Source organism: Gopherus flavomarginatus, chromosome 10 (assembly GCF_025201925.1).
Source record: "Gopherus flavomarginatus isolate rGopFla2 chromosome 10, rGopFla2.mat.asm, whole genome shotgun sequence".
Taxonomy (NCBI): Eukaryota; Metazoa; Chordata; order Testudines; family Testudinidae; genus Gopherus; species Gopherus flavomarginatus.
The window spans coordinates 37,844,747-37,863,892 of record NC_066626.1 but is presented as its reverse complement, the minus strand read 5'-3'; the positions used below and the strand labels follow the sequence as shown (position 1 = coordinate 37,863,892).

The 19,146-nt window shown below is 41.2% G+C and overlaps 1 protein-coding gene across 7 annotated transcripts; it reads right to left on the bottom strand.

Moving 5' to 3' along the window:
• Positions 1-568: 568 nt before the first annotated feature.
• Positions 569-18,425, bottom strand: PRKRA (protein activator of interferon induced protein kinase EIF2AK2). Of its 7 annotated transcripts, none has more exons than XM_050916831.1 (8): positions 18,312-18,425; positions 14,999-15,168; positions 9,250-9,277; positions 8,873-8,951; positions 6,662-6,779; positions 4,075-4,172; positions 2,673-2,847; positions 569-976 (listed from the first exon to the last, which is right to left on the bottom strand). In XM_050916831.1, the coding sequence occupies exons 1-8, from the start codon at positions 18,374-18,376 to the stop codon at positions 819-821; spliced, it is 891 nt and encodes a 296-aa protein (XP_050772788.1). In that variant the 5' UTR covers positions 18,377-18,425; the 3' UTR covers positions 569-818. The 7 variants fall into 7 exon arrangements, with proteins under 7 accessions (XP_050772788.1, XP_050772787.1, XP_050772791.1 ...); XM_050916830.1 differs by lacking the exon at positions 9,250-9,277 and adding an exon at positions 9,856-9,937 and having other exon boundaries at positions 18,312-18,424; XM_050916834.1 differs by lacking the exon at positions 18,312-18,425 and adding an exon at positions 9,856-9,937 and having other exon boundaries at positions 15,021-15,106.
• Positions 18,426-19,146: the final 721 nt, after the last annotated feature.

Genomic DNA, 19,146 nt, shown 5'->3' with positions numbered 1-19,146 from the left:
CCTCCTGAGGTCCCTTCCAACCATGATATTCTATGGCCACGTCCAGACTAGGGGAGGAAAATCGATCTTAGATACGCAACTTCAGCTACGTGAATAACGTAGCTGAAGTCGAATTTCTAAGATCGAGTTACTCACCCGTCCAGATGGCGCGGGATCGATATCCGCGGCTCTCCGTGTCGATTCCGGAACTCCGTTTGGGTTGATGGAATTCCGGAATCGATGTAAGCGCGCTCGGGGATCGATACATCGCGTCCAGACTAGACGCGATATATCGATCCCCGAGCAATCGATTTTAACCGGCCGATACAGCGGGTTAGTCTGGACGTGGGCTATGATACTAAAGCATATAATCAAAAACAGCAACAGAATATGCTCTTCAGAGGGCTGCCTCTGCAAAGGACAATCCCCAACTCACATTGAAAACTATGGTGTGTGGGGGGGGGTACTCAGAACACTGTAGGATTGGTCTTCCTATAGCTACCATCTTTGATGTCTGTGTTCTCTAACTTTGGTATCAAATTTATAATTCTCCCTACAGGTTTTCCATAAGGGAGCACTTATGCTTCAGTAAGAATGTAAGCAGTAATTTGATGTCCTCACTGCTTTACAATACTGAGAGCTAAATACAGTAAACCAATCCAAAATGAAAACCTTATGAGTGACTCATTTCAAAGCAATCCATAATTAAAATGGTGTTTGTGGAGTGACTTAAAAATAGCCCAAAATTAATTTGAACTACATATATGGGAAAACATCCAACTTTGGAAATATCTTTTAAGTTAAATCTTTATCAGAAGATTTTTTTTTCTATTTCAAGTTTATTTTCTTCCAGCCATGATCTTTAAATATTGTAATGCATTGTGAGCAGCATCATTGTGAGCATTGCCCCAAGTAATCCCAGTACCATGGCAAACTGTGACTGGATTGGTTGAGAGTTCAGCAAGACATTGGTACTGTCCATTCACGCTCAGCTCTTCTGAAATTATATAAGCAAAAAAGGATTAGCTCAACATTATGCCTTGTGTAAGTTACTGCACAAGTTCCCTTATTACCCCCCCAATTTTTCCAAGTGACATGTATTAAAATCACGTATACAACCACACTGTGACTTTTAGTCACTTAATACACAGAATTAATTTCCAAAACACTTATGGAAAGTGTATGAAGGATAAGGACAGAAGTTAACTATACTCTTGAATGATCCATCCAGCTCTTTCTATTCCTGCTGTGCAGCATGTATAGTTATTTTGGTAATAATGCTAGAAAAAATGATTGGAAATATTATCAACTATGTAGGTGTCGAACTAACTTTTAGAATGTGCTAGATACTTGTAAATTAGTTACTAGAGATCAAAGCTAACACTTTTGTACCATCATAATTTCTTATTAATCAGGACATCTCTATTTGGAGGGTTAAGAATAGTATGTACATTGCCAAGAGTCTGTATAGTCCAGACTGCATATACAGTACTTTTTTCATCTTAATGCAATAGAAAATGAGTGGTATTAACTACCATACAAGATTGTATCTGCTTTTCTTAGTTGCAAGGTTGTGTCACAGCTCAAGTGGTGGTAACACGAGGGAGAACATGAGATTTAAAAAGAGAAATAAGAATCAGAATAAGAGAATGGAAGAGAAAATTTACAATTCCAGCTAGATTGACCAAACTTCTGAAATCACAGTAAGTAGGGATGTGGAAGTCTTTGGCTCTTATGTTCATAGCCATAAATATGGCTCACTGTTTGTCACTGAGGTCACGGATTCCGTGATTTTCCACGATCTCCATGACTTCTACGAGGGCCAGTGTGGCTGACCCCCAAACATGTGGCCCAAGGGCCAGCTGGTCAGATGGCCCTGGGCCAGCCACCCCAGTTGCTGCTGGAGTGGCCCCATAGCCAGCTGCACAGGCCACTGCTCAGGTGGCCCCGAGCAGCTAGCCCCAGGGACTGCCCGAGTAGCAGCCGGAGCGGCTGGCCCCAGAGACTGCCTGAGCAGCGGTCCCTGGGTGGCCGGTGCAGCTGCTGCTGGAGGCAGTGCCCAGCCAGTCGCTGCAGCCACTTCCCTGAGCAGCCCCTGGCAGTGGTGCCTGGGCAGCTGGAATAGCTGCTTCTCCAGGCAGACCCAGGTAGTGGTGCCCAGGCAGCTGGTGCAGTTGCTGCCAGCAGCAACCCCCTGGAGTAACTGCCCCCCAGCTTTCCTCCCTAGCAGCTCTCCCTCCAGATGCCCCCAGCCCCAGCAGCAGTCCTGGCGCCCCCCAGCAGTGACCCCCTTAAGATTTAGTCACAGGTATTTTTAGTAAAAATCATGGACAGGTCATGGTCCTGTGAATTTTTGACCTGTCCATGACTATATACTAAAAATACCCATGACTACATCATAGCCTTAGCCATAAATAATGGCAAAATCTAGGCTTGGATGCCTCTGTAGTTATAACAATTTAGGCTCCAATGAGACTCATGTGGGCAAACCATGACTTCAGTGGAGCTGCAAGTGAGTGCAGCCTCCACCCACATATATCAATTGCAGGCTTAGAGCCTTGAGGCAAAGTTTTCCTTATGCTGTATGAGCAGAGCTCCCATTTTAACATCACTGCATGTTTTGCTTAAGTGTGGATCAGAGAGGAAGAACTTATCATTCATGTATTACAATATTAACACACCAAAAGTCATACCTATATTCAAATACGTTATAACAAAACCTTGTTCTTCTGCAACTTCTCCAAGCAGTTGGACATAGTCTGTATTAGGAATACTGAGTGGACTTCTCTTCAGCAAGGTAATTTTTTCTTCTTCTGAGTTCCTTAAGGCATCCCATGTGCATCCTAAATTATTTCCCACTTCATTTCCCTGAAAACATTTGAAAAGGGTTTAGATTTGTTTTTACATATTAATAAAATGATGTTCAGCAACAAAAAAAATCATGCAATATTCACTTTTATCTACAAAAACGCAGAAAATGCAAACTTCCACACAGCACCTTTATATAGCGTCTCAGTGAGTCCCAGCTTTTCTGTTCAGCTGCCCCAGTGATGGAATGGTGCCTGGCTGCCCACTACCCTATTCCTTATGCTATGCTTTGGCCTGATTACAACTCTCTTACTTTCTGCCTGTGTTCTCCCCGTCTCTCATTCTTTATTTTTCATTTTTTCCCCTATATTTGCTCCCCTTCTCCTCACAAACACAGTTGGTGCCTTCTCCCACTTTTCAGCCAACCTCAGTTCTCCACTCCTTGTAAACTGGTCTGGCCCTGTGTTCTATGCCTCTTGCATGGCTGCTTCCTCCACAGTGCCTGTTACAAGAGAGTGTGCAGACAATACTGTTGAATGAAAAGATCTGTATTGCTGCTTGGCAAGAGCAAAGCATATGCAGCTGCCAGCAGTGGCTGCCTGATGGCCTCCTTGATACCCTAGATATGCCATGCAAATTTAGTGCGAACAAACCTAATATATCCCAGAAGGTACACTTTAACAGAGCATCTTGTCTTGTATTTTTATTATGTTTCCCAATCACTTAATTGGGCAAATACTTGTATTTCACCAGCATGTGTTGTCTGTGTCAAGGTATTAAATTGTAGTAAGCAAACAGATTCTAAAACACTAATCACTTATTTTACTTTTTGCACTTTATTCCCCCCTCCCACTTTTTCAGATTCCCTGCTCCCAGAACTCCCTTATGTTACTGGTCAAATAAAAATTATCCCTGTTTGATATCCTTTGTCATAATGTCAAATGAGGGTATCTACAAACAACGTAGCTCTTTTCTTCCCTCTTGTGTGTGCCATTCCTTCCCTCTGTTTTATTAAATAGGAGGATGGGTTATTTGAAGCCAATTAATAAGAATAGCAGAGAAAAATCCTACTTTTAATGGTGCCTGTCCTTATATAGTCTCTTGCACTAATGTCATACTAATAATCTGATGCAAATTTGGATGATAGCCCAGAGCTTTTGGGTCCATCTAGAAATAGGAACATGGTGTAAAACTTTGTGATAATGAAAATGTCTGACCATTTTTTGTTTTGTCATTGAATTGCCTGACAAGATTTATGGCACTTATGCTGCTCTGCCCATTACTTACTAAGGAAATATTGATGCTATCTGGAGGGAAACTGTGGAATTTGGCAAGAAATTTTTCAGCAGCATTTCGCTTTGCTAGTTTCTTAGATGTCCCAGTCCCTGCATAAAGAAACAAAACCAAAGAGTATTAACAAGAGAAAAATGAACTGAGGTGGACTTAGTGGCTCAGAGGACTGATAATTCTCTGTAGGTTGCTGGTTCAAATTTACCACAAACAGTAAGAAATACGTTGTTACTATCTGACTGCTGTTTGAAGGTTTATGTGAAATAAACTGACTTCAATCCTGTTGCTAGTGGACTAGCATTGGGGGCATACTGCTGCAACACTGAGTTCCTGAATTACTACAGCTTGTTGATTATTCAATCTGTAGATAAGCAGAATTTGGTCTTCAGATGTGTTTGGGTTCCACAAATAGATTAATTATTATAAAACATTTTAAATAATATCTTGACACAAACACTCTTGCAGCTTACTCTTACTCACATTTTCCTTCTTTTGAAAGAATTGTAATACAACTGAAAGGTACTTAGTTAAAAGAACTGAAGCCTTCTATTTATACTCAGAACAGGCAGAAGATGTGAAATTGTGCAAGTTCTCACATTGTTCTTCCAGAATAACTCAGTTCTAAACTGAAGGGATCACCTCCTGTAGTGAAAGAACACTTCAGTCTATAAATCCAGTTAATCCTGGGACACTCTGCTAAGACTGGTTTCAGAGTAGCAGCCGTGTTAGTCTGTATCCGCAAAAAGAACAGGAGTACTTGTGGCTCCTTAAAATCTGTTAGTCTCTAAGGTGCCACAAGTACTCCTGTTCTTTCTGCTAAGACTGCCAATATTGGTGCTAGTTAATAATTGCAATGGTAGTGGTTTTGTGATGGAGGACACCTGTTCACTAAGAACTAGACTAAAATCAACTCACTTCATGTAGACCACCAAAGAGACATCAGATAGCAAAATTTTAATCATTAGCCACCTATTTTGGGGTTAAATGGGTGACCCAAATCATTGAGCAATCCACCTGACTTGAATTCAACCTGCAAGTCTCCCTGTAAATGCAGTGTTGTTAACCACTGATGGTTACAGGTATTCAGGGTTCCTAGAGAATTTGTCTGATCTAGTCTTATGAAGTACAGTAAGGAGACAGGATTAAGAATGTATTTTATAGTAATTTAAAGAGCAGGATTCTCCGGTAGACTCTATTAAAAGTAAGTAAACCTCCAATTTCTCAGCTGTAAGAAAACACATTAAGCATTTAAAAACTTAGGGCCAGATGGTTATTTGCCTCTATCATTACTACTGAGCTTCAAAGCTGGAGGTTAATACATGTTCTGAGGAGGAAGATTTAGGGCTTGTCTACACTACCCGCTGGGTCAGCAGGCAGCGATCAGTCCAGCAGGGGTCGATCTATCACGTCTACTATAGATGCAATAAATCGACTGCTGAGCGCTCTTCCATTGACTCCAGTACTCCACCAGAATGAGAAGTGCAAGTGGAGTTGTTGGGAGAGAGTCAGCTGTTGACTTATCGCAGCGAAGACACTGCGGTAAGTAGATCTAAGTACATTGACTTCAGCTACGCTATTCATGTAGCTGAAATTGCGTATCTTAGATCTACCCTGCGGGGAAGTGTAGACAAGTCCACCGTATCTTGCACTAAGTATTTCAAACTGCTGCTTCTCCTCACCAATCCCTTTCCATAACTTCTGAAAGCCTAAATTCTATATCAGAATGTCACTAAGTACAACCAGGGAGTCCTCCCCTCCACCAAAAAATTCCAAAACAATCTAATTTGAAGATGGGTTATTTGCAGCTAACCAGATGCTGGTCATGAGGTTGGAAAGGCTGGTCAAGAATCACTTTTGTGCAAATTCTATACTTATAACTCTAGAGTTTACAAAGGAGTTAAGTGCCAATGCAAAATTTTTGCAGGTTATCCAACATACACAATGCATGAATGTCATTCATCAAATACTTGTTTAAATAAAACTATTATGTATTTGCATAGTCTGTTGCTAACTTCAGATGGAATATTTTACTTCAGTACACTGTGGAGGTATCATTCAACAACTTCTATTGCATTGAGAAATGTTTTAGATGCAATGTTTTAAATAGCTTGATTAAAAGTCTTATGTGCAAATGCTGTTTAGGATATCTGTGCAATGCATTCACACATTCTCTTGCCAATTTTGAGGTAATAGGAAAGAACTGTCATGCAGAATATCACTTATCCTAATATTTAAAGGCACTGCAAGTCTGCATTTTAAAATTTAACACCATAACTTCCAGCATTTTCAAGTTAAATAATGGCACACTTTTTAAAATGGTCTATTCCTTAGTGTTAGGGAACTGAAAATATATCCTCACTGTCCAAATGCTAATAGCAAATATTTTAAGCGTGCCAATGATGCATTTTGTATGTCATGAATCTGCTTTAAAAAAGAACCAAAAAAGGTACAATATTAATGTTTTTAAATAAAAAGGGTGGGAGGGGGAACACTCACAATTAATTAGGGACTGTTATGGAAACTGACCACATTCTAAATTTGCTACATTTTGTGTTGATTTAAAAAAAGAAATATATATATATACCAGTTTCTACAAATGTTTCTATTCTGCAAGTCATTGTAAACTCCCGCTTGTGAGGAGGCCCCGACTCATGCGCAAGTGAATATTCAGGAAGTCTCCATCCCTTCTGAACAGCCAGTTCCTAAAGAAACAGATGTTAGACCTGACTAATAGAAAAAATTCTGCTCTGGTCTGTCTCTAAAGATCCCTTTGAAACAGCTACCCTCTTTGCTTAGCAAAACTCATTGGTCCATTTTTAAAAACACATTTACCACCATAACACTGAAAATATTTCAGTAATAGCTTGAAGAGCACAATATATTGATGTGGGAAAACACAAGGATATAAGTTACCTAAAATGACACATTTACCAGAAGTCAAAGTAGAGATGGGATCAAACAGAAAAGACTGTTCTGGTATTTGCAAATACTCGTAGCACACGTAAAAGCCCTCCAAACACTAGTAAGTTACATTTTAAAGAGCTGTGTTAGCCTAAAACCCTATCTAAAAATGAAAGGACATAGGGTGGTTTTGTAGGGTGTTGATCCTGAGCCCTCACTCTTCAGGCTGGCAGGGTTTGGAATGCCATGTAAGAGAGAGGGACCTGGTCCTGTTCAGAAAAGTTTAAAAACCAGCTTCAATTTCAGCTGTTTAGTCAAACTTGAAACTTTAAGCCTTGAATAAGTGCCAATTCCTCCTTTAATTGTTCTGAGCTATTAAATTCAATTCTTTTAATTTTTCATATTTTTAATACGACTCTCCAAATTATAGTACCGATTTGGCAAGGCTAGCCTGCTTAAAACAGAGAATCAATTAACAAAACTAGTGACAGTGAACATATCACATCATGCAATACTGTACCCACAGCATTAAAATAAAAACATAGTAGTAGAAAAAACACAATCCTAGTCTTGTAGGCAGTGAGTTTTTTTTCTTTTTGACCTGGTAGTGAGACATGCCTTCCAACTAAAGTTTCTATGTTATACCTCTTGAAGAGCAGAATGGTACCTAAATGGAATATTTTAAAGGAGATGAAAGGGAAGTCAGTATGTAAGAGACAGAGAAACACCTTGACTAGATTTAAGTTTTTTAAAAGCAATGGTCATGAAATGTGGCTTCAAGGACTTATTCTTTAATGAAAACTGTTGTTAAGGGAAGTGGTGTCTTAAGCTAAGCCTTCTGTACCATCTACCTTAAATATGTCTCTGGAAAAAAATGAAACAAGAAGCAGCCAAATCTCATGTCCAGCAGGAGACTTTCAGTTTTTGATTCTTACTTACAACTAGTCATTTGTGAACAATGAGATTCTTCAGAGCCATGCAAGTATACTTAGGTCAAAACACTGCAGTTTCCTTTAATATGAAGCCCCTTCAAAGTCAATGGGACTACTTGTGCTTAAAGCACATACAGAACTGTCTTCAAGGTTGGGTGTCTGGGCTCAATCCACAAGATACTGAGCACTCTAGCCCCAATCCAGCAAGGCATCTGTGGCTGAGTGCTTCCCTGGATTGGAGGCAGAGTGCACAGCACTCTGTTTAGACCTCAAGGTTCATCCTACAGTGTTAAAACTTTAGCACTTAATGCATGTGTGTATTAACTGTGATACTAAATGTTTCATATGAAAATGTCAAACAAAGCAGACATGAAACATTATTTAAATAGGCAGATTTCTGTACTGTTCCTCTTCTTCCATAAACATTCTAAATTTCAGAAATACAGAACACATGAAAAATAATTCTCTAAATATGTTGTCTATGGGTCTCCAATTTCAACCAGCTTTGTGAACATTTTAAAGAAAATCTTACAGGAAGCCAAATGTTCATGTCTACACCTGTTTACACCATGTTTTTATTTTGACAGTGTTAACTGGACTTAAACATAATTATAATAGTAAAGTTGGTTGCATACATATTTCATACTCTCACTACAGCTGGCTCTCTACATGCTTTCCCCGCAGTTAACACAATTAGTGCTTGCTCTTTTCTGACCTGTACTACTTGCTCTGGGCTGTCTATGCTGCCTTCTGTAACTTAAAAAAATAAAAATAAAAAAAAAGTTCAAATGAGTTCAAAAAGTAGCTGCTAGTTTAGTGTAAATAATGCCTGACAAGTCTAAGAACCAGAATAGATTTTAAATTCAGGCTTATCCAATATTCATTTTTTTGTAAGGAACATTTTACATACAGCTGAACTATTTGCAATGATGGTCTTAAAATGCAAAAAAGTTACATCTTACCTGTAATGTACCTATAGGATTGGTTTGATTTTGTGGTTGCTTTGGAGAATCTGGAACTATGGATTCTGGCACTGAAAGACTAAAATAGTTTAACTTTTTTTTTTAAACTGACAATTTTAAGTTAAAATTGCTGAAGACATAAATTAGGCACTAATCCATTAATAACCTAGGGCCTCAATCCTCAAAACTCTAACGCATACATTTAATTTTACACATGTGAGTAGTCCCTTTGAAATCTTTGCATGAGTAGTGTCCAAGGCTAAATCTCCATCTTCTCAGATGTGGAAAACACTATATCATAATTATTTGAGATCAAAAATTTTAGAGCCAGATACACCTAATATTAATGTGTCCCCTGGCAACTTGTGGATACTTACTTTAAACATGTCTTTCTCTTCTCCATAGCTGGGGTGGGGAGCAGAGATGGGGAATCACACAAACAGCAGATTGACCAGTTATACAGAGAAAATAGTAAAAACTGAATATATATGAGGTGCCTTCAATTATTATTATACTATAATCATGTAATTTGAATATGTTTAACAGCTTCAAGTTACACAGTACACCATCTTGCAACAGAAGTAGCTCCTGAAAAAAGACATTAGTCCCATTTCATTTTAGACAGTTTCACTAGGAAAATAATGAAATATAAGAATCCAGATTACAGAAAAAGTAACAGTGGGTATTTACCCACAAAAGCTCATGTTCCAATACGTCTGTTAGTCGATAAGGTGCCACAGGACTCTTTGCTGCTTTTACAGATCCAGACTAACACGGCTACCTCTCGGATTATAAAGTTTGAGAGAGTGTCAGTTTTTAGAGTTAAATTAGAAAAAAAACTTTCCTCAAAAAGAAACAGAAGTCTTCCAACTGATGAACTGATAGTTTGTTTGGGTTTTTTTGGTGTTCAGAGCTTCTTTTAATGCCATATTTAGATCGGCAGTGACATTTTGTGCAGTACAATACAGCCACTCCTAACTCACCCAATACTTGCATTTCCTTTTAAAACGTTCAAGGCAGCTTCTGCAGCTCTGTGTTTTGCAATCTTCTTGCTATGACCTTCACCTGTATTAAAATAGACAATCTGATATCCCTAAAGCATGACAGCATGTGACTAATGACAGCCGTGTTAAATTGTTATAACAGGTAACAGCCCTGTCTGGAATCTCTACAGCATTATGTGATGCAGCCCCACCCCTGACATGCTCCCTCTTGCCCTTACATTGGGGTTTGAGATGGGGTCCTCAGAAGGCAAGCTTGGGTGGCTTTCTCTATAGTGCCTTTGCTGAGGGAATCTAGGGTGGGTTATATAGTAGCAGAGGAAGACATGGGGAGGGTGGGAGCATAAAGAGCGGAATTCTATATAACCAAAACAGAATACTCCTTCAGAATCTGGAATTGAACCCAGAAGTCCTGAGTCTCTGTATCCCTCTGTTGTCAGCAAATACGTAACTCTGAAAACCACTGGCACGGTGTTTTTCATCTCCCCCTAGTGGTAGTCCACAAAGAATGACAGCATGCAGTATTATTACTATCAGTTGCTGCATTATCTCAAGTACTTTAGTCTGAACCCTGCTGATGAACTATGTTCTATGTTATAGAATGTCTTAAGTCTCTTTTCAAAAAAAAAAAACAAAAAAACCAAAACCCTTGTCTATGACATCCCAAGAAACTATAATTAAACTTTAAGGTTGCAAAGTCAAGTATGCATAAGTCAGGAAACACCAAGCTTGAGGTAGCTTGTGCATTCTTAATTCTGCAATCATGTGCATGTGCATTATCATATGCACATGGTCACACTTCCCTCCCCTCCCCCAACAGAAACGCTGCCTCATTCAGTGCACTGCATAGATCCGCTTGGGGGATGAATCAGGGCTGTGTAATAATGGAGGCTGTTTGTAGCAGAAACTGGAAAGTGCGTACCTATTGTGATTGCTGAGAGATGGCAGACCTAAGCCTGCCCTCAGCTAAAGGCCCTGCCCCTTAGCCGGCAGCAGGGGAAACTAGTGAACCTGGGCCCCAAGTGAATACTGGGGACAACAAATGAAAAAACAGGGATGGGAGTGAAGGTCAAAGAGTGAAAATCAGGGAACTGGATGAGGACACTGAGCAGAGAACACAGACAGTGCCCACTGCTCCTCAAAGGCATCTAAGGAGTCAGTGGACACTGCCCAGAGCAGTGACTCTCAACCTTTCCAGACTACTGTACCCCTTTCAGAAGTTTTTGTCTTGTGTAGCCCCAAGTGTCACCTCACTTAAACACTACTTGCTTACAAAAATCAGACATCAAAATACAAAAGTGTCACAGCATACTATTACTGAAAAATTGCTAGTGCTTTTTATGTAGCCTGTTGTAAAACTAGGCAAATATCTAGATGAGCTGATGTACCCCCTGGAAGACCTCTGTGTACCCGGGCTTAGAATCGCTGGCCCAGAGGAACTCTGCCTGGAGACATGACTTCGCACAGGATTGGAAATAGGCCCCACAGTTGCAGAGCCCTGCCCAGCTTCTTCCTCCTGGTATGATGGATGGCAGTATTGCCAGCACCAGGAGGTTGATAAGGAGGTTTTGCAACTTTGTGTGGCCATGGATAGGGTGTGCAAGGATCAGGAGGTGTGAGGGAAAAGTGCAGTCAGAACCTCTGTAACTGGTTCTGGAGGAGCCAGGAGACGGGCTGCAAACTGACGCACTGTACGTTGATGTGTGCCAGGATCTTCCGCTCACTGCAGACAGGACAGGTGTTGAGGGAGTTCATGAAGTGCCCCAGCTACATGCACATGCTTATGCCTTCATGGAGGAGTCACCAACTGATATCCTTCGTGGGCCATGAGGTTACCTCCCCTCCTCACGTAGCAGCAGGTCCCACCACTTAGTGTTAGGGAGGTGGGCTGGGGGGAGACACAGGGCAATGAAGTGGATAGTATGAAACACAAGTGCCTACAGATGTTTCCTTGGTGGTTTGGAGGTGATACAGCTGGATGTCATTCAGCCAGCTCAGGCTGGGTGTTTGGGAGGCTCATGGGGCAGGTGTCCAATGTCTAATTCTGGAGGGCCAGAGGTGAGCAGTGGGTGGAGAGCACCGAGCTACAGGACCCACTCCAGGAAAGAGAGAGAGAGGTGGGAGGGAAGGCTGCTCTCACCTCCTGGAGCATATGATTGAGGACACACAGGGTAGACAATCCCTGGCTGGCTGAGCACACTGGGGTCCACTTAGTCTCTCTGATGATAGTCTAGGTGCTCTCTCATTCTGGTGGCACCAACCTCCTGGAAATTGTGTAGTGAATGAGGCAGGGACTACAAGAAGAGAGAGGATGTTCTCCTGGTTATTCATGCTGAATGCCATCCCAGAGAACTAGATTCTATTCCTGCCTCTCACACTATTCCTTCAGGCTGCTGGGCAAGTCACAAACTAAAATTTTCCAAAGGGAGCCACTAATTGCATGTTCCTCATTTTTGAGTGCCCAACCTGAGATTCTTGGGGCTGGATCTGCAGAAGTCTGAGCACTCACAACGGAAGTCAATAGGGACTGTGCTTTGAATATACAAAGTGTCAAAAATGCAAAGTGCTCTGAAATATCAGGCCTTAGATATCTCAAGCTGAGCATCCAAAATTAGTGGACACTCTTGTAATATTGACCTTAAACTTTTTGCGACTCAGTTCTGTTATCTGTGAAATGAGGATATGACTACATAAATTCATGAGTGTTCTGAAGATCAATTCATTGTTTAAGAAGCATTCAGTTACCTTGGTGAAAGGATGATAGAAACACCCAAGAAGAAACTAATAACTTCTTATTTGGTGCATGGCTTAAATGGTATGTATTTAAGACCTGGGGTCACATACTGACGAGGCTACAGATAAATAATGAATAACTATGCTTTCACTGAAGTAGTGATCATATGGAAATATATACTAGAGCATGTAATTTTCATAATGGCTATGTACAAGGGGGACAAATCAAGGATATGGGCAACTTTAATTCTGGAATTTCCTTGGCTTTTGAGTGCTTGACTTTACAACCATAATGTTCTTTTAATGTAATATTTTTGCATGTAATAATTCTACACTTAGTGCTCTATCATGAAGACAATAGATGTAGTTTATTCCAAATAGATTAATTTAAAATTAGGGCTGTCAAGCAACTAAAAAAATTAATCGTGCAATTAAACAACAGAATACCACTTATTTAAAAATTTTTGGATGTTTTCTACATTTTCAAATATTTCTTTCAATTACAACACAGAATACAAAGCATACAGTGCTCGCTTTATATTTTTTTTGATTACAAGTGTTTGCACTGTAAAAAGACAAAAGAAATAATATTTTTCAATTCACCTAATACACATATTGTAATGCAAGCTCTTTATCATGAAAATTGAACTTATAAATATAGAATTATGTACAAAAAAACTGCATTCAAAGATAAAACAATGTAAAATTTTACAGCCTGCAAGTTCACTTAGTCCTACTTCTTCAGCCAATCGCTCAGAAAAACAAGTTTGTTTACATTTGCAGGAGATAATGCTGCCCACTTCTTGGTTACAATGTCACCTGAAAGTCAGAACAGGTGTTCTCATGGCACTGTTGTAGCCGGTGTTGCAAGATATTTACATGCCAGATGCGCATGCTTCAACCACCATTCCATGGGACATGCGTCCATGTTGATGACGGTTTCTGCTTGAAAACCATCCAAAGCAGTGTGGACCAATGCATGTTCATTATATATGCCACCTGCAGAAGGTTGATTTTCTTTTTTCGTGGTTCGGGTTCTGTAGTTTCCACATCAGAGTGTTGCTCTTCTAAGACTTCTGAAAGCATGCTCCCTACCTCATCCCTCTCAGATTTTGGAAGGCACTTCAGATTCTTAAATCTTGGGTCGAGTGCTGTAGTTCTCTTTGGAAATCTCACATTGGTACCTTCTTTGCATTTTGTGACATCTGCAGTGAAAGTATTCTTAAAATGAACAACATGTGCTGGGTCATCCTCTGAGACTGCTATAACATGAAATATACGGCAGAATGTGGGTAAAGCAGAGCAGGGGACATACAATTCTCCCCTAAGGAGTTCAGTCAGAAATTTAATTAACACTCTTTTTTTTAAATGCATGTCACCAGTATGGAAGCATAGGATGGTGGCCGAAGCATGAAGGAGCATACAAATGTTTAGCATATCTGGCACATAAATACCTTGCAATGCTGACTACAACAGTGCCATGCAAATGCTTGTTGTCATGACACTGTAAGTAAGAAGAGGGCGACATTATATCCTGTAAATGTAAACAACTTGTGTCTTAGCAATTGGCTGAACAAGATGGTAGGACTGAGTGGACTTGTAGCCTCTAAAGTTTTACATTGTTTTGTTTTTGAGTGCAGTTATGTAACAAAAAAAAATCTACATTTGAAAGTTGCACTTTCAGGACAAAGATTGTACTACAGTACTTGGATGAGGTGAACTGAAAAATACTATTTCTTCTGTTTATCATTTTTACAGTGTGAATATTTGTAATTAAAATATACACTCTGATTTCAGTTACAACACAGAATACAAGATATACATGAAAATGTAGAAAAACATCCAAAATATTTAATAAATTTCAATTGGTAGTCCCTTGTTTAACAGTGCAATTAAAACTGTGATGAATCGCTATTATTTAATTGGGATTAATTTTTTTTAGTTAATTGCATGAGTTAACTGCGATTAATCAACAGTCCTATTTAGGTTAGGTTTTCCAGAATCCTCAAGCTAGCAGGCAGCTCTTGGAGATTTTCCCTTCAGCCAGTGAACATTCTTACCTAGCCAAGGTAATATTTATCTTTGTCTTTTTACTGTATTTTCTGAAAATATCAAATCAGAACTAACAGCCTAAAACTGCACTGTTTTACTGTTTAGTTTAGTCACATGTGAAACTCAAAGTTTAAAAACTTGCTTTTTAGGCAAAGCTATTGAAGTTTGGCAAGTACTGGAAGGACCAAAAGCAGAGCATATTAACCCATTAAATAAATGAAATGGTCAAATCATAACTTTTTGTTGTTGTTTTCATTGGAAAATACATTGGAAATAATGTAAAGGTTTTTTTCTTAAACCACTACCAACAACCATACCAAAGGGTAGCAACATTACAGACCTGTGCCTGTTATTTCACCTACTGTGACTTTAAAGGTGAAACTTGGAAGATGTACTTGTCCTTCAGCCTTCTCAAACTTGTACTCAGGAGTGATACCAGCCTTCGTGCCATATTCATGTAACAACTGAATTGGTGTTTTCCCTGGTTTGGCAACAATCATTTCCTCCAAGCTACAAAGAAAAGAATAAGATTTCCCGATGAATAATTTACAAACGAGAATAATTTAGAAGGGAAAACTGTATTTAAAGCTGGTTTAAAAAAATCTGAATCTTATGATTTTTTTTCACTGAAACACTGAAGAAATAATTTTACTACTTGGCTTTTGCGGCACTTTTCATCCACAGATCTCAAAGCACTTTACAAAAAAGGACAAGCATCGTTACATTGGGATGGGGAGACCAAATTATAGGGAAGCAAAGTACTTGTCCATGGTCCCATGGTAGACCAAGACAGAACCCAAGTTTACTGAGTCCCAATTCACTAGGCCAATATCTCCCAAATTTCCATTTTTTTTTAAATCAGCTCTAGCTACTGTAAAAGGATAAAATTACCAATCCTCTCCCCCCAATCTGGATGAGGAAAAAATAGTTTAATGAATTCTCTTGCATCCATTCATATATGTGAAGTTTATTGCAGCACAGAAGGAAACAAGAACAGAGATGTAAGTAGGTGGAAAAGCTATTCAGAGGTCTGAGCTTAAACTTGTTTAAAAATGCCCAATAAGAGGCTGTAGAGATGGGCACATCAAAACTAGAACAGCAAGAAAAGAATAGTATTTTAGCTGCAGCAGAGAAAGGGAAAAGATTGCAGTGGTTCTCAAACTTTTTGTATTTACAACCCCTTTCACACAGCAAGCCTCTGAGTGTGACCCCTTTTATAAAATAAAAAGTGTTTTTAATTAACACTTTTAAAGTGATATTTGTATGTTTGTTAATATCACTTTTCACAGCAGACTTACTAGTGCAGACTTCACAGCGGACCTGTTAGCTAGCTGGGAGGCACATACTTGCAGCCCCCACATAACAACCTTGCAACCCCCTGAGGGGTCATGGCCCCCAGTTTGAGAACTTTTGTGATTAGAGGAAAAACAGGTAGGTCACAACATGATCAAGCCAAGCTAAACTAAGGCATGTCTGTATTTAGCATTTGGGAGACAGAAAAGTTAATTTACAAACCATTGTGGAAGAAAAAGCAACAGGATTTGGCAAAAGCTTTTGGCAAAAAGAAGGGATAGAGTTAGAGGGATATGCTGAAAACAAAAAAACCGTGCAGTTTCTCAGATTTACAAGACTTGTCTATCTTAATACCCAATAGGCCGGGAAACAAGTATTTAAAGCCAAGCACATGTATGATTTTTTTGCATCAGGAGGACCTACATGCATTTGCAGACTATTCAGAACTATCAGCTCTACATTGTAAAGCACATTCAGTGCACAAAGAATACCAGATTGACAAATCAGGAGACTAGTCACAGCACTATTATAGTATCAGTAGTGACAGTGCAAAATTCTCTTTGAAGTGCCATCCTATGTACCTCAGCCCTCTTCTAAAGAGGCTGCCTAAAATGAGAAGCAGACACAGACTTTGTGAGGATTCAATATGCTGAAATTGACAACAAGAATGTCATTTTGTTTCATTTTGTAATAGGGACACCTATCAACAAAAAATCAGATGGACTCCAGTTAGTTTACATAGGTCTCTGAATTTTGGTTACTACTGAACCCCAGTGGATTCAAATCACTGACCTCCTTGTGAAAGGCTCTCATTACCTGTGCTTCAAGACAGCTTATCATTGTCCATTCAAGTTATGAAAAATCAAACTGATCTTACTAAATGATGAAAGAAAATTATTTTATGCTGAAAGCCTGCACTGACAATTAATAGGGGAGGGAAAGTGATTTTCAGCTGGAAGCTGCATGCTATGAAATCAGAATACAAATTAGGCAACAAACACTTAATACAGGATCAGTCTTAAACACAGCAATAACGAATTAGTTATATAATGTGATAAAAAACAAATGCCAGATTTTTGTAGGCAACTGTTCTATTAGCAGATAGGAATAGGGGAAAGAAAATATTTGCAAAATAACATTATATTACAAGTAATTAACACTGTCTTCTGATCACCAAGACAACTGGGAGTGGCTTCGGTTACACCATGGTCAAGTGGTTGGATACCGAAAGCACTTAATAATTCTCCACAGCAAAGAAACAATCATTGTTGAGGAGGATCTGAAGGTGACAGGTCCATAGTCGATTGAGCTTGCACCCATCTCAAACTTATCAGGTTCAAAAGTTAACAGTATCTGGATAGCTGTCCTTCAACAAAAGCCTAGCTATTTCAGGAACTGGTGTGTTAGGCAGGACTATTCACATGCTTAAGGTCAAACACATGAGTTTGCAAGATCATGGTATACAAACACTGTCCTTGTCTGGCTTGGAACTTAACCTGGACTTCTTTTCCCCTTTCCTACATTATTTATTTTGCTACACCACTAGGATGACAGAACATTATGCTGCTGGAAGTATCATGAAACAAGTTCCTGAGCATTTGTCAAAATGTACCATGGCACTGTTTTAAAGATGGGCTGTTAGCGACCTAAATATTTCTGAGGAGCAGGATCTTTCTTGCCAGGGGGGCGATTACTGTCGCTCTGCCTAGCAGTCCATCACTTCTGGTTTGAACTGGACAGGGTGCACGAAGTGGGCCATGTTTAACAGCTGTCACATTCTACCATGGAGGTGGCTCCTTTTCAGGGATGCTGAGTCCTGCTTACAACCGCTCAGAGCGTTAACTTTAACTTTACACTGACATGACTGAGGTGTTTTCCACGGAGAGCTGAGGGTAAGGGCTATTGAGCCTGCCTCTGACTGCATCACTCTGCCTCCGAGGGCAAGGGACTGAGCCTCGGGGTCGGGCGGGCCGAGCGCCGGCTGGTGCAGCAGCTACACTCGCAGCCCCGGTGGCTGCGCTCAGAGCAGGGGGGGGTAAAGGCCCCGCGCCGGGTCAGAGCCCGGGACAAAACCAGGCCGAAGGGCGGGACGCAGCTGGCCGCTCTCTAGGGCCGACCGGGCTCACGCTGGGCAATCCGCGGGCAGAGGGGAGCGGCGGCTCAGACAGGGACCAGCGTTTTCCCCGCTCGCTCCGCCGCGAACCAGGGCAGCTGGGCCCAGCGAAAATAGGGCGGGGGCACGAGCCCGGCCGGTCCCAGCCCCGCAGGCAGCGGTTGGCCGCGGCCGCTCGCGCACCTCCGCTGAGTGGGGAGCGGGGGAGGGTTCCCTGATTACCCACAATGCCCCACTGCGCCCTGACCTGCGGGGCTCGTCCTGCGCCTCCGGGCTCTGCTGGGTCGCGGCCGGGAAGGTCTCCTGAGACATGGCCGGGCCGGCCGCCTCCGCCTCCCAGCGAAGCGCGTCCCCTAGGGGCGTGTTGTGGGGGCGGGGCCGCCTGCCTTTCCTGCTCGGCACAGGCCCCCTTCCTGCCGCTGCGGGGCCCGGGACCCGGCGGGGAGGCGACAGTTCTTCCTGCTCTCCGCAGTGCGCACCGTGTGGGGCCGGAGGAGATGGGCCCGGCCCTCGCCCAGCGCACCCTGTATGGCCTGGCCTGGCCTGGCGAGTGATGCACAACCCCCCCCCCCCCAGGAATCCCGGTGGGGAGGGGAATGCGCCCCGCAGGAACACAGCCATGGGGCAGAGAGGGAAGCCCTATATTCCCTCTCTGTCAACCCCAACACAGGCCACTCCCCGCTCATGTATATGAACACTCTTAACGCCTAGCAAAATCCCATGTGCCCCTCTGTGGTGGAGTACACCCCAGTGTTTACCCTAGGGCTGCTAATTTTGGTTGGATGTTATTCCTGGAGATTTCATCACATGGCTTAAATCTTGGAGACTCCAGGCTAATCCTGGAGGGTTGGCAACCCTAATTTACTCCCTACACTATTGTAATAATCTTTATACAAAATATACCCTGTAAGCTATCACTTGAAAATCCATAACTTGCTATTTAGTAATGTTCCCGTGAACTATGTATGGCAACATTGTATGGGAAGTTTCTAAGATGTCCCCTAACCATGTGGTTATTAACCCAGGTTCTAAACCCCACAGTGTGTCCAAACAGATATTAGCAAATTGGTCTGTCCTAAACA